The sequence below is a fragment of the Orbicella franksi genome, chromosome 2 (assembly GCF_964199315.1).
Source record: "Orbicella franksi chromosome 2, jaOrbFran1.1, whole genome shotgun sequence".
Lineage (NCBI taxonomy): Eukaryota > Metazoa > Cnidaria > Anthozoa > Scleractinia > Merulinidae > Orbicella > Orbicella franksi.
In genome coordinates this window covers 22,127,351-22,142,986 of record NC_138146.1, presented here as the reverse complement: position 1 = coordinate 22,142,986, position 15,636 = coordinate 22,127,351, and the positions used below count along the sequence as shown (strand labels likewise).

The following is a 15,636-nucleotide window of genomic DNA, read 5'->3' as shown; positions in this document are numbered from 1 at the left end:
GAAGCTAAGATTTATCGATGTCTTCACGAAATAGGTACGACTTTTGGGAAAAACACAAAGGTGCAGTTTGGCTGCCTGTTGTCTACCGCCTTGTCATCGACCATAGTTAACTATGCTTCAACCAAAAACCAACACTGCTTGGTGCGGAGTAAATCGATAGAGGAAATGTGTCGTTTCACTTTGCTGGCTTTGATTTCTGTGTGCAAAGTATATTACTTTAACTTACCGAGTTGTGTAGTTCTGCAGATGGCCATGATTCGTGGTTATAGAACCATCTTACTGAGTTGTCCAGCTTGTTATACCGGGTTAAATGAATGGAAACAGAAGCCACGCATTTAACTAGAGAATGTGGGATTGTAAACAAACACCTAGAAAGAATGTTCAGCTAGTTAAACGGCTTAGTGAATAACAGTTTATTTATTTTACATGGATGTAAATGATTATGTTGTTCTGGTCCCCTTTAGTCTCAGGTCATTGAAAGTAAATTAAAAATAACAAACAAAACTTGGCACAGACGCAGAGCCTAAATTATGAAATTGTGCAAACCAAACTGAATTTCCCTTGGGGCAAGCGAGAAGATTTTCGTGAACGCAAATCGAATGGGAGCTTTAAAATTGTGTACGGGCCAGAATTTAAGCTTGTTCTTTTGTTTACGTTTTGAATTCATGCTGAGTTTATTTCAAAACATAAAATTTTGAAGGCCTACTATTTTTGCGAGTCTACGGAAACTGGTGCCAACACGCAACAGTTTGAACAATCGGCCATCGTAGTCTATACAGGGGACCTCTTCACTGGCATGGACTTTGACACTATGATATATCTGTCTGTGTAAAACCTCAGTTGTTCATGTAAAATGTTGATTTTAGCAATAGACAGAGGTTGAAAGTCAGCTAGTTAAATCATTTCAGGTATATAAATGAAAGTGACGGTGTTGAACGCACTCATGATCTTTGATTACCACTAGTTATAGAACTATTGTTTGTATTCTTCAATGTTATTGGTTAATGAAAAAGAAAAAGATCATCAAATGTTTTGATCAGTAAACTCTTTTCCAGGTGACCCAGTTCAATATTTCAGGTTCTTTTCTTTATTTTTAAGGAAAAAGATGACGATGGTTCTGGTAGCCATGGCAGCTGGCTGGACTTGGCAATTGATAACAGGACCTGTGAATGGTGTTCTGCACCTTATGATATGAGAAATCAGCTTCCAAATTATGTCAAGGTGCCATTAAATGACTGGCATAAAGATTTATTGTTAGATCTCTGCTACTGCTTTGACTGTGTTCAGGAGTATCATAGGCTCCAGGAAGAATTGGATGATGAAAGTAAAAAGGTATTTGTGCTCCACTGTAGCATGTACATTGTATATTTACGTGGAATTTTTCTGTTGCTCTGATTGGTTAAAATATATGGATGTCAGTGACATGGTACAGTACCAATCAAAGTAAGTTACCAGTTGTCATTTTTTCGAGATGAGACTCTTGTCTCACAACACGAGATTCTTGTCTCATGAAAATTAGTGACTCAACTTTTGTTTAGTCAGGCTTCAAAACATGGTCCTTCAGTTAACACAGTATTGAAAAAGACATTTGCGAGCCAGGGATGGGCTTATGTCCATGATGTAGTAGTTTTGAGCTTTAATGCAGCTACTACGGACCGCAGACTATAAAAGAGAATCTAATAAATGTAGGTTAATGATATACTGTCTCTTTGCTGGTTCCATCATTCAAACATACAGATAACAAAACACAAGTTCATTTTTATCAGTGCAGTGTAAAATCGATATTAAATGTTATACTCTTATCCACTTTCAATTCAGATTTTGCATTTGGTTGATATTCAAAGGCTAGCAAAGACAATAACTCATGCCTTGAACAATGTAGGGGAAAGAGAGGTGTTGCAGGTATGTCTTTCTATAAACAGTAAAGATCTGGACTTTCTGAATGCAAACACACCTCAAAATGTATTAGTTTTACTGAACCTAAAAAAAGATCAATATTTATCTTATGTGCGAATCAGGAGGAGGAAAATTGAAATTCATGGGAGTCATTGTGGAATGAACTCAAGTACATTGTAAATGTAACTAGGGATACCAGGGTTTTCATTAATTATTCAAGTAGAGGGGTATCTGGTATAAAGTAAGCAAGTATTGAATTAGTTGCAGGCCAAAGGCCCGAGCACGTAGGGGGGTCCAGGGGCATGGGGCATGCTCCTCCAGAAAATTTTGAAAAATTGAACTCCCGGGTATGCATTTTCCTTGATTCTGGGAGGGAAATTCTCATTTTGTTGTTAGTCCTCATTTACATTATTCTACTAGAATTAAACAGTGCTAGACATAACAGAATCACTTGCTAAAAGTAATGCGTTACACATTCCATTTTGGTTTTATTCTCTGGTGCTCACCTTTGAGTTGCACGCGCAAGCAGCAAAGAGCAAAGCGATCCGGCTTTGAGTCACACCCGGGAGTCACACGCGCGAGTGGTAAAGAACAAAGCGATCTGGTGGGAAAGAGTCTGGAGAAGAGGCGTCAAGAAAGTGGACCTGCCTTGATCTCTGTATTTTTTTCATTTCTGCTTCGTCTGAGCGAAGTGAAATACCATTGGTCGAAAAGCGGAAAAGGCGAGAAAACTCAATCTATTATGTTTGATGAGGAGCGATTAAATCCCCATGGAGTCGGTAATTTACTTCACGATAAAAAACAAGTCATCCACATTTAGAGTCAGAGGAAGAGTTGAGTGTGCGTATTACTGATGTTTTAACAAAGTTCCAGTCTATTTCTGGTTAAACTTCAAACTAAAGAGGGAGCGGGAAATAGCAGTTGAAAGTATGTTAATGAAACAAGACGTACTTGTCGTGTTGCCGACTGCATATGGGAAGAATTAAATAATTATTACAAACATACGTGATTACAAGCGGGCAACGAAACAATACGAAGGCGCTTGCCCGTTTACCAGCATCGTCAAAGACCAGATTGCCAAAGCAAGATCACTTGGAATCCAGTGTGTGGCTTTAGTAGACATAAACTTTGACAGGTTTTCTTTGGCAAAACTTTACCAACAATGGATATCTCACCTACATGTTCTTATGAAAAAGATTTACAATTTTCCCAAGAAATCTGAGCTGCCAAAGTTCATACTTTCGGTGAATGTTAATTGACTCTGTGGTTTCCAGGGTGGAAATAAAAAATTTGCAGAGATCAGAGCAGGCTCTGATTCTGGTTAAATTTCAAACACGCATGTCACATGCAAGAGTTATGTAACAGCAAAGGCTCTTCACAGGGGAAAGGCCAGATGAACACAAAGTGCTACCACCAAAAAACATTTTTCTCGCAAAAGAAAATGATGCGAGGTAATTGACAAAAAAGGGTTTTTAAAGGTAATATTCAACTCACAAAAAATAGTTAATTTTTATTAGAGGCTGACATGTGTATTTTTTTTTCATTTTGTACTTAACATACTTAAAGAATCCAGGTACTCCTTTCAAAGTACATGGGTTCTGGTACCCGGGTCCTGGCTTCTAATCTCAACCCTGAGATCCAGGTTTCTTGATTTACTTTTTTACTGTTTATGAACTGCTTTTTTGGTGAATTCCACCGTGTAGGAAAATTCTTTTACAGATAGCACACACACACACACAAAAGTAATTAAAAAATAGCACACATGAGTACAGTATGATCGTTGAGAATTTAGACTTAAAATATGTGAAGTGGCCTGTAACACAACACAAGTCAGTGTATGAATACTTGAGAAATTTATATTGACTTTTCATACAGGTACCTACATGTAAATGGTATGAACTGTACAATACATGGAAACTGAGATATCTGTGACAAAAATTCCAATGAACTTGTCATCTTCGAACAGAAAGTATGGTTTCTTGCATTGTCAAAATGTTGTACAGATGTTTCCTCAAATTCCCATCATTAAGTCTCATTGGTATTGGAAAAAACCAAGAGGACTATGGAAAATTGGATTGGATCTATTTGTTGTCATACTTTTTATTTGTCTACTCAGAACTCATCATTATGGTTGGCGAAATGGTGCAAAATTCACAAAGTTTATATTCATTCACATTTAATGTTGTTATTATTATTCACGAATATGATTATTCACATTCAACAACTAAATTTATATTCAAGAAATATATTAATTCACATTTAACGACGTATTTCGTATTCACGAATATATTTACTCACATTTACGGGATGTATTCATTCACATTCATCGGTATATATTCATTCACATTCACGATCGAAATATTGGTTCAACACGGTGCAATATTCATTCAACATTTTCTGCGCACCGCCTTCGCGCATCATTAGGTCCCAGCTCCCGCTCTATTCTGAACGAAGGAAGGCCTATTATATGAAGGGGTAGAACAAAGACAAAAGACCCCAAACATACACAACTGAACATAAACATTACATGGGCTAGATGAGATAACAGACTGCTCGATGATTTCGGATGAGCAAGTAGATAATCTCGTACAACGTTTTATGAGTGATCATGGGACTTTGTTCGGGTATTCCTTGGTGACCGGACATCTTCGATCATTATAGGTCTCAGAGTTCAACGGGAAGGAATCAGGGAGAGTATTGACCGCGTTGACCCTGGAAACTCTAGAATCCGCTAGGCTGTCGTAATTTCTAGGAGAGCGTATTCTGTGGCTGCTCCAAATAGCTTGTGGCATATTGACGGACACCATAGCCTGGTTACTGTCATGCACGGGGGTATTGATGATTTTCCTTTAATCTTTAATCTTTAAAAAGGTACTCCTAAAACAATGTAAAAAAAACTATGCTAGCGTTATTGTTGTTTTTTTTTGTTTAAATGTTCTACTAATAACAGAACTGTGCCATTGTCCTAGATTTGCACCCCTCAGCGACACGAAGGTTTTAGTGGCCATCAAGGGTGCGAAGTGATCATAGGGGTGAAAATGTGAGGGTGTCTTACGACAGCCCAGCTGATTCTAGAGTCTCCAGGGTCAACGTGGCCAATACTCTCCCTCTCTCATCCCGTTGACTGATCACTCATCATGAAACGTTCTACGAGATTGTCTAGTTGCTCATCCGAAATCAACGAGAAGCCCATACTCCACAATACGACGTTTCAAGAAGCATTTGAACTATTTCTGTCCACGTGAAACCCGACAATCTTTGTTGCAGAAGGAAAAATAAAAATCAGAAATAAATTATTTAGAGAGGAAGAGCGGGTTTTCATTCAGACCCTCTATCCTGGTCGAATTGGTATTTGGAGATGCTGTTTTTTTGTGGGGGGAGGAAAACTGGAAAACCCGGAGGAAAACCCTCGGAGCACGGCGAGAACCAACAACAAACTCATCCCCGGGTCAAACTGGTGGTAGGCGACGGCTTTCATCACTGCGCCATCCCCGCTCCCCAAGAACTACCTCCGATATTGAATATCGAGTTAAGAAGACCTCTGGGCTGGTCACAGAATACACTGCAAGGTTTGCGCAGTTTGATGAGTCGTGTCGTATCCATTCTCCATGCAAAAGACATATATTTCCCACTATTTCATTCAGTACTGCGCAATGATACTGACAAAAGGTAGTAATTGCTGGAGAGCTACACTCGAGCCTTATTTGGATGTTCTCTCTCAATCCTACTTCCGCGGTGTTCCATTCCCGTTCGCACTCTTGTAGGAGATCGAAAGTTCCTGCCTATGTAACATTTGTGTTTGGGGTCTTGGGCCTTTGTTCTACCCCTTCATATAATAAGGCTTCCTTCGTCCGCCATATTGCGTTCAGAAATTATAGAGCGTGAGCTGGAACCTAATGATGCGCGAAGGCGGTGCGCAGAAAATGTTGAATGAATATTGGACCGTGTTGAACCAATATTTCGATCGTGAATGTGAATGAATATATACCGTTGAATGTGAATGAATACATCCCGTAAATGTGAGTAAATATATTCGTGAATACGAAATACGTCGTTAAATGTGAATTAATATATTTCTTGAATATAAGTTTAGTTGTTGAATGTGAATAAATATATTCGTGAATAATAATAACAACATTAAATGTGAATGAATATAAACTTTGTGAATTTTGCACCATTTCGCCAACCATACATCATTACTGTTATGAGATTGGTCCCTTAGTCACTTGTCTGTAACCAGCATTGATCTTCATTTGGGCATACAAGCATTAATTTTCAATTGTTCTTTGATTGAAGGATATTGCAACTCATCTCCAAGTTCCCCTCCTGGAAATCTTAAAATTCCCTTATCTTTTACATCATAAACAACTGGCAGACCTATTTACAAGAGGACTTACAGCTTTGAATGTGTGCGGCTGTCCCCTAAAACTGGAAGACCTTGAAGAAAAGTTACCTGGCACTTACTTGCTGTTGGTCCATCATGACCCAGAGGTACATTGTACAAGACAGTCTTTGTTATATTTAGCATAAAATGTATCCCTCTGATGGTAGACACAATGATTGAGAACGCAAAGTGCATCACTGGGCCTATGCTCCACAACTTTGGAAAGTTATGGGTGATATCTGTTCTCAAAATGTTGAAAAAGAATATTGGATGCAACCCTTGAGTACATGTAGAAAGTAATTTAACTGTTACTGCTTTCTCCAGGTACGTGGCTGGGCAGTTAGGAGTGTGAGGGGCCAGGGTCTCATAAATCAAGACGACTATGATGTCCTAAAGCAGGTGATCGGGTGGATGATTGAAGTGGTGGAGTTTAATTTGTTTGAGAACTCTGATCTTGTGGCATCAGAGAGCAAACCTTTTGAATTCACGAACCTGCCTACTCATATCTTCATTGAACTGACCATTAAAGAGTACTGGCTTAGTTTGTTTGTGCTGTTGCGGCAAATGGATGTGGAGACAATGCAGTCATGTTTTATGAGCTTTACTGGACACCATGAGTTTTTGAATATAATTGTGTTACCTATGGAAAATCAAGAACACATGGAAGGTATTTTGTTTATCAGGTTTTGACCTTTTCAATAACAATTTTTATGTACAGCTCTGTGAAATATGACCAGTCTACTTTCTAAAAGTATTACAGGAGTTTTACAGGGAAGGTTAGGCATAATAGGAAACCATAGCAATGGTACAACCTTGAAAACACCCTTTATTTTGGATTTAAGTGCTTGCAACTCTAAGACAAATTCAGGGATTCCCATTTTTATTATCAAATTGTGATCAGCAATGCATGTTAAGAAAGAATTGTTTGCAAAGTTTAAAACACATATTAAGTAGAGGGAATAAGCCATCTCAAATTTTTGAAAACTTAAGTGCCTAGTATCTTGTTCAATTTGTAAGTAGCTATACATCTAACAATGTCATTCTAGGATTCCCTTTTCAATTCTTAGTTTTAAGTGCACTTTATCCACAGATGATGATGGAGCTTTTTGGCCAAGGTTACAGTGCTTCATAGTCTTGCTTGAGAGACTTGGAATCAGAAATATCTGGCAGATCTCAGTTCACAAACCTGATCAACTGTTTACAATTATAACTCAAAACTATTCCTTCCATAATGCTGTTATGCACTGGCAAAACAATGAAGATGGAGAGGCCTCAAGCCAAGAGATGTTTGTAGATTTGCGTGAAACCAGAACGGTTTCAGGTTCATCTGATACAAAACACTCCAGCCAATTTTATAAAACTGCACTGGCTTGGTTCCAGCCTTTTGTTCAGTCTGTTCTTGATTTTGACTCCTGTAATGACTGCCTGTCACTTGTAATTACTTATCTTCACAATCTGGCAGGTAAGTTTCATTACCAATAGCATGGTATACTGAAGCTGCTATCAGGCAGAAAGTTCTGGTCAAAAGTAATTTCACAACTTCTTGCAAAACATTTAGTAATACCAATTATCAGTATGTCTATATAAAGACTCTCTGTCAAACAGCATGCATTGTGTGCTGCGACTCGAATTTCCTTTGGTACAAAAACCTTCGTTTCAAAGTGTCTTATAGTAGCTATTTCCATATGTGATAATCTTAGCAATCTAACTTGATTTTCAAACAGGTATCATTCTTCATCATCAGTTTCAATTTCACTTTCTTGGGTAGGGTGATTATTTTAGGAGAAAAATTGGTAGTAAATTATCTGGTACAATTTGAGAAGCTAAACAATGGCCGGTACAATGTGATTTACTAAGAACCCCTGTGGAAGGTTTGGACCATACAAGCTCTTAAGAGAAAATCTCTCTGGGATCGGTGGAGAAACAGTAGGGAAGACACAAGAAAAAATACTCCCATCAACTCAAGTGAATGGCAGAATTTGGTTGTATTTTCCTTCGTATTGCTATCATTGCCCGGTGTCATTGCTAGCCTTCAGAAAAGCTATTGCATTGCTTTGTAGATTTATCCAATGTTAAGTCACCTGCGGCGAGGCTTCTTGAAATTTATTTGTTGATAAATAGTGTTTTCTCTGCTGCATTTATTCCTGGAGAAGAAAACCTTTCTTGCAAAAAAGGCAAACTGAAAACATTTTAGTATCCGTACATGACCAGTTAACAATAATAACTCTGTATGGATTCCAAAGCTTGCCAAAGCACATAATGAACTCACCAACAAAAGAAAAATGTCTGTTCATTGCCCTTATTCTATGTCATGACTGAGACGGTATTCTAAGCAAAGAAAGTGCTTTATAGTCTGTTTATAGATATACTTATGAAAGAAAATAAAAAAGTAAATTTATTTTGTGGAGTTGTTTCAATTCTCAGCATGGTGCCTATGGGGGCAGGAACTTTTTAGGGGACATTTGTCACCTCATGACGCGAGGCCAGAATTTCAAAATACAGTAGTTCTAAATCAAATGGCATTTAAAGCAAACATATACCAGTTTTACCAGTAAATTATATTTGAGGCCACTGAATGCCCCAAATCCTTCTGATTTTCTGACGCTGTCTTCAGTGACAGAATCAAAACAAAAACAAATGCTTGCAATGCATGCCGTTTGACAGAGAGTTTTTAACCATAATTATAATAATAAATTCAGCAAAGTTGCTTTTCAAGTAGCTCTGGCCTAAAAACAGAGGCAAGGTTTATTTTGGATGTGTGATTGGAGACTAATAATAACTCTAAGTTCAGGCTTAATTACCATTCTCTGTTCACAGAAGGAGCCCACCCCACACTCAGATATGACTTTGACAAATGAACGTTTGTGAAAGGTGCTTACAAGCAATGTACAAGCTATTTATTGTTACATATTCTACGTGTAACTGTAACATACAGATTACAGGTTTGGAGTGTAAAAGTGCACATGCCGTATATTTTTATAGCCCTTTTCATGGTTATTTTTTTTTCTTATTTGCTCGGTAATGCAATCCAATGCGAATGGGCGGCAATCTAGGGTAACTAACTTTTGTAGTTCTGCCCACAATTCCCCTGCATCCATGAAACATAATAAAAAAGAAAAGTTAACCATGAAATAGGCTACAATATGAGGTCTATAAATTTTCTCAATTCCACTGCAGGTGGCTGTTCCAGTGAAAATACCTTCAAGTCAGATGTGCAGTCTGTATTATTAAGCATCATTCATGAACTGTTGGTTAAAAGGAAGTTTGAGCTCCTGGTGCCCACAGTTCATGTTTGGTCCATTGATGTGGTGGATGTGGTAATTTTTGAGTTGGGGGACAAAAAGGTAACAAAAAATGCCAGGTCTTTTATCTCTCCAGCTGAATATTGTTGATCTGAAATTTAAAAAAGGTAGCCTAAGTCTTCAGTTATAGAAACACAAGTCATGTACTTGTGGCTTTTGTTAAAGTTAAATTTGTACCCCAAGTATTGTGATTGTTTTTCATTTTTCTGATTATCCCAGCATCATTTCCCTACTACTAGAAGCTAAAACACTTGGGGCCAAATCATTCACTCGCCAGCCTCACTTTGACCAGTCAAGCCTGTTCCTTAGCCTTACATTCCAACTGCCTTTTTACGTTAAAGTAGTTACCTCTTTTCATCAAGGTGCAGCACTGACCCATAACATGGAAATGGGAGAATTGTTCTCTTGTTTCAGGTGCCACTAGAGAGTATGGATATTTTAAGAGTGAAAAGACAAATGTGTTCCAAACAATTCTGAAAATTTAGTGTAGAGTTTCTGTGCCTCTACTGCCTCTACTGCCTCCATGTAGCACTGTAAGTACTGTGCTGTCCTGCGCTACTCTACTCTACTCCTAATCTTCTCTACTCCTAATCTGCTCTACTCTACTCTATGCTACAGTACAGTGTAATCTTTTCTACTCCACTCTACTATACTCTACTCCAGTCCTAATCTTCTCTACTCCTAATCTTTTCTACTCCTAATCTTCTCTACTCCTAATCTTCTCTACCCTACTCTACTGTACTGTATTCTACTCTACCTTACCCTACCCACTCCACTCCACTCCACCCCACCCCACCCCACCCCACTCCACTCCACTCCACTCAGCTCCACTCCACTCCACTCCACTCCACTCCACTCCACTCATCTCCACTCCACTCCACCCAATTCCACTCCACTCCACTCCACTCCACTCCACTCAGCTCCACTCCACTCCACTCCACTCCACTCCACTCCACTCCACTCTATGCGATCTTCTAATGTACTCTACTCTACTTTATATGGTACTGTTCTACTCTACTGTACATGGAGGTGTAGAGGTCGTACAGGAGCCGAAAAACTCTACGCTAATTTTCCAGAATTTTTTGTGCTGGGTATATAAAAAGGAAAGATCCATTGCGCTAACAATAAAAGACACATTGCTTAGCTGCTACATGTAACTCTGAAAATTCATGTTAGATTGTTGAAGTTACCCGAAGGCTGCTTCAGCATCTGCTAAAGGATAGTCATCGTCGGGGAAATAGGCAAGCGCTCAAGCACTGGCAAAAGTTTAGTTTGCCAGGACCCAAGCAACTATCAACAGAAGATCAACACGAGATCATTTCACTCCTGGTGCAAAGTTTTGAGGTACTAGTGATGTCTTGACCATTAATTACATATCCATACTTATAACTAGATATTCTTGTCACTAATGTAGTGTGCATAATTCACCAAAATAGGTATTGTGGTATATTTTTATCATTTTAGTCCAGCATTACATACTCTTACTTTTGTTCAACTGTGACCGAAAATATGGCTGAAAAATTGTGCATGCATGCCCTAATATGGCCAGAAAGTGAGCTATTGTTAGAGGTTGCTAGGCAACCCATACTATGCTTGCAGTGGGAAAAAAAAATGTGCAGAAACTGACATCCCTTAGGCAGTTGGAAGGGGGTGATTAGGAGTGTGGCCCTCAAATTGTTCATGGTGACTCCAACCTTGTTGACTGTGAGTCAACTGCAAGAATACTCCTATTGTATTATATTGTTTTTTTCTCTTGGGAAGGGGATCCTCTTGTAATATATTCTGTTTTCTCTTGGTAGAGGGATACCCCTATTGTGATATACACTTTTGTGTCACTCTTGTATCCTGTAGGCTCAGCATAACTCTGCTTTTCAAGTTACCCTTCCAACTCACAGCTCTAAAGCTCCAGTCGTTGGCTCCAGTTGCAGTACTAAAGCTTCTCTAGTTCTCCCAAATAGCAGCTCTAAAGCTACAGTGAGTTTCAGTACTCCAGTAGGTTTCAGCACTAAAGCTCCAATGGCTCACTCAAGGCATGGCACTAAAGTTGAATGGCTAACAAAGCCCAAGGATGAAATGGATTCGAAAACATCCCATCAGTCTAGTCTACAAACACAGCAGATCTTGCCTGTAAAGAAAGTGAAAGTAGAAAAGTCACTAAGTGTGGGTGATACTGATTGTTTAGGATCAGAAAGTCATGGCAAAGCCCCACATGGCAAGCTTCGATTGTGTGAAGAGCCTGACCCTAGTACACATTCGACTAGTTCTGAGGATGAAGAAACAGGGTTCTGGGCTTACAAGAAAAGGGACAAGAAGCCTAAGCGCCCCTCTGGGAAAGTCAGAATGTAAGTGTGCTGGTTTTTGTGTCCAAAGTCAGTTTTCTGTTTTAAATGTAGTTTACCTGTACTTTATTATAACTCTCCGACACTCCACGTGCAGTGATGTGTCAATTTTATGGGTCATGTTCTGCACCCACCTGCCCTAATGCCTGACCTGAGATGTTCTCTTATCTCCAGAGTGAGAGAACATAAACATCCTATCAACCTCATTCCCTTGTTTCATACACAGATCGCCGATTTTTTCACTCTATTACTTGTCCAATATTTTCTTAGTATTGTACTGAGCACTGTCTTGAATGATCCCATGTAGTTTTCTTGTAGTGAAAATGAAAGGTCAAGATTCCTTCAATCTGTTTTCATGTTTTTCTTGGCACTTCCAAAGAGTAATTCACATTTAGCAGAAAGGCCATATTGGTGGCTTCTCTGCTGCATTTTAAAGGTTTGTCCCTGGTTAGGATAACGTAAGTATTCACTTTTGTTCATTACGTCAGTCACATTGGACAATCCTTTGTTCAAGGTTTTTAAGCCTCAAAATTCTGAAGCATGTTGTTAATTTAATCAATCAAGTCCAATGTTGTGAGTAGCCTTTTCCTCCATTTTTTTATTTGTTCAGATCTAAAAGCTCTGTAAGGTTGAAGGGTATCCCTATTCATGCAAAACTCCAACTAGAAGACTGTAAGACATCTGTTTGGAAAGTGAAGACTGAAACTAGCATCGGACAGAGAGAATATCAAGGAACAACTCAGCCAAAGAAGAGGCAAAGAGCAAGGAAGTCAGCTTTCATGAAAAAGAAACATACACCTATTCAGCAGAATTCTGGTGAGTTGGAAAACGTGTCGTAAATTTAACAATAGGGTGTCCTCCCGTTCGTTGAAGAAAGAAGGTTGCTACGAAGGCTTTACAAAGCCTGTCTTGGAAAACATTCACATAAATAGTTTTCTTTGTCCCAAGCACACTGAACAAGTTAAGTTAAGTTATGGTTAGTTCTATGACGGAAAGTTAAACTTGCTTTGATTGTAAGGTGCAACATTAGACGATCCAATAGTGCTATCTGATGATGATGATGATGATGATGATGATGATGATGATGATGATGATGATGAAGGTGCAACAGAACTACCTGAACAGAAAGAGCCAACTTCTACAGGAGATAAAAGTGCTGGAATCCTGGATGATTATCTATATTATAGTAGCAGTGAAAATCACGAAGTTACTCTTCTGCAACTGAGGGATGAATACGAGTCACCTCCAAGAGCAGTTGAGACTAGCTCAACAGTTCAGGATACAGGTGCTAGCAGATTGCTGGGTAACTTCTCTAGCTGTAGCGAGCCAAATAGCTCAGACGAAGAGCTTTTGACTTCTTACATGGAAAGCAAAAACAAAAACAAAAACTCAATATCGGTGGAGCCATCAGAACAGTACAGTGTTTCTCAAATCAAGACTGAAAAGACTGACTTCAACACTGCCTATTGTACTTCCTTAAGAGATGTCTTGCATGAAAGTAGTGATATGATGGACTATGACAGTGAAAGTGATGATTTTGCCCTTCTGGAGGCTAGAACGTTAGCGTCTTGTGCAAAAACAAGACCTGTTTCTGGGATTCAAAGGGAAACTGTTAGTAATTCATCAGGGAAAGCAGATCTCTCTAGTGACTCTGATGACGAGTCTCTTTCATCTGCTGCGGCACGAAGGGCCTCAAGGTCAACAAATCTGAAGACATCAACAAGTGTCGTTGCTTCCAAGGTTAAGAATGAAGAGATTTTGCCTGAAAGTAAGACTCCTTCATTTGGTGAGGTCACCAATACAACATCAGCACATAAAACAGATTTTCCTCGGATAGAAACTGAAGCTGAATGTAGCAATTCTTTATTTACCGATGGAAATGAGATTACTCGTGAAGTTGATTATTGTATTGATGAGAATTCAGATGTAAGGAACTATGAAATGGAACTTCAAACTGTCAAACCCGAACCCGCAGAAGAGGGAGAAGACAGATTGTCTTTATCTAGTATTAGTAAACAAGTTGAAAACGTGCACTTCATTGATGATGGTATTAACTTGTGGGATGACTATGGTTACAGTCAACTCGTTGTAAATTCTCAGGAAAATGCTCTTGCACGTGTCGAGGAAGACCTTGATGACTTGTACAGCACCCAAATCGAGAATTTGGAAGGGAATGACACCATTATGTCACGTCCAGACGCTAACGATATGGCTGTTCCAGATGAAGCCATCCCAAATGCAAAAGCCAAGAAACATGTTACATTTGCCGATGATGCAAACTCAGCCAATACAGTGGCAGGTCCCAGACCATCTGTCAGCCAAGCAGCCAACACTAAACCCACTAGAGCCCTCTCAGAAGATGAGTTATTCCGTGAGATTTTAAACTGGAAAGCAGAGCGCCTCTGCAACAAACAAAGCAATGGAAGGCCTGCTAGTCTACCTCACAACAACTTTTTGGTACATCGTGTTCCAAATTACTTTGACTCCATTGACCATTATTACAAGATATTCAAGCCTTTGTTGCTCATGGAAATCTGGGAGCAGGTATTTTCATAAATTTGTTTTTTAGTCTAATGTAACATTTCACAAACAGCTGGTGTGTCCAATATCTAGGCAGCAGTCTGTATTCTTAACGAGGGTCCGACAATGTCATTGAATATTACTCCGTGCATTTATAATTTGTCGTACTACGGAAAATCGAGGTAGTGTACAATCCAAGGACCCTTAGATTTAAATGAAAACGTTTCCCTCTTGGATGCGTGCTATACTAGAAGTTGTCGTTCTAGCAGTGATTTATTGCTCTTTGGTTTTGGTACGGACACTGGTAGACATACTAGCTGGCAAACAGGCTAATATAACATTGTTTGCAAGAGAGTTATTACACATCTTGTTAATCCTTGAGGAAAACCACTGTTCTAGGCTATTGGTAGTTGGTGGGACAAGCATTTGGACAGGAAACGTGTAGTCATGGATGTTCTCGATGGAAGCAACGTGAACAGCTTCTGGCTCATCCCCTGCAGTGGTGTCATAAATGAAAATCAGCACAAAAATGCCTTGTTCCCTTTGGAGAGCGATTTGGTTCTTTTGACGCTTGCAGCCACTGATGGAAGAGGTGAGAGTAACCAGTCATAGCCATATGCCAGACGCTAAGCACACACATATACGCAATGCAGACCTATGTGTTGTGGGAGACACAAGAACCCAGTTAGTTACACTAAGTAAAGGCGTTTTATAGCAGAGATGATTGTAGCTGTTTATAACTGGTCTAGGGGTAAAATAGTTTGGACTGCCCATTTGTGCCAGATACCCAAAATAGCACATACCCAAGGGTTAACATGACTTCAACATTTGACTTGGGCAATTCGACTTGGGCTTGGATTTCACTCGGCCACTAGGCCAACCAGTAACCTCTCCGTACTTCATCAGTATAGCCAGCTATCGGCTGCAGCATCTGTAATTGAAAACCAAACCTATTGGGAAATGCAAAAGCCCTTGTACAGTGTTAACAATTTTCTCTTCCTTGTTGATTTCTCTTTTGCAGCTGGTAGTAATGAGCAGTTGTACTCCGGCCGACCAGTGTTTGGTTTTGTGGAGAAAGCTGACGTTAAAAGAGTTCAGTCAACCAGAAATGGTGGAGATGATAGTACGAGTAGATTTCCACAGTAATTCCCTTCCCCAATAAAAATAAACCCGCAGCAATCAAAGAAAAGTCCTT

General features: G+C 39.3%; 1 protein-coding gene across 2 annotated transcripts in view; it reads left to right on the top strand.

Annotated features, from left to right (window-relative positions):
* LOC145478671 (uncharacterized) overlaps positions 1-15,636 on the top strand; it is a 53,743-nt gene that overhangs the window by 18,007 nt on the left and 20,100 nt on the right. For both annotated transcript variants that reach the window (XM_081456769.1, XM_081456770.1), the window contains exons 2-13: positions 1,099-1,332; positions 1,819-1,902; positions 6,193-6,387; positions 6,605-6,947; positions 7,371-7,742; positions 9,458-9,624; positions 10,759-10,926; positions 11,434-11,924; positions 12,532-12,737; positions 12,940-14,465; positions 14,841-15,033; positions 15,463-15,564. In XM_081456769.1, coding sequence (XP_081312895.1) covers positions 1,099-1,332; positions 1,819-1,902; positions 6,193-6,387; positions 6,605-6,947; positions 7,371-7,742; positions 9,458-9,624; positions 10,759-10,926; positions 11,434-11,924; positions 12,532-12,737; positions 12,940-14,465; positions 14,841-15,033; positions 15,463-15,564 — 4,081 coding nt within the window. The remainder of the gene's footprint in view (positions 1-1,098; positions 1,333-1,818; positions 1,903-6,192; positions 6,388-6,604; positions 6,948-7,370; positions 7,743-9,457; positions 9,625-10,758; positions 10,927-11,433; positions 11,925-12,531; positions 12,738-12,939; positions 14,466-14,840; positions 15,034-15,462; positions 15,565-15,636) is intronic.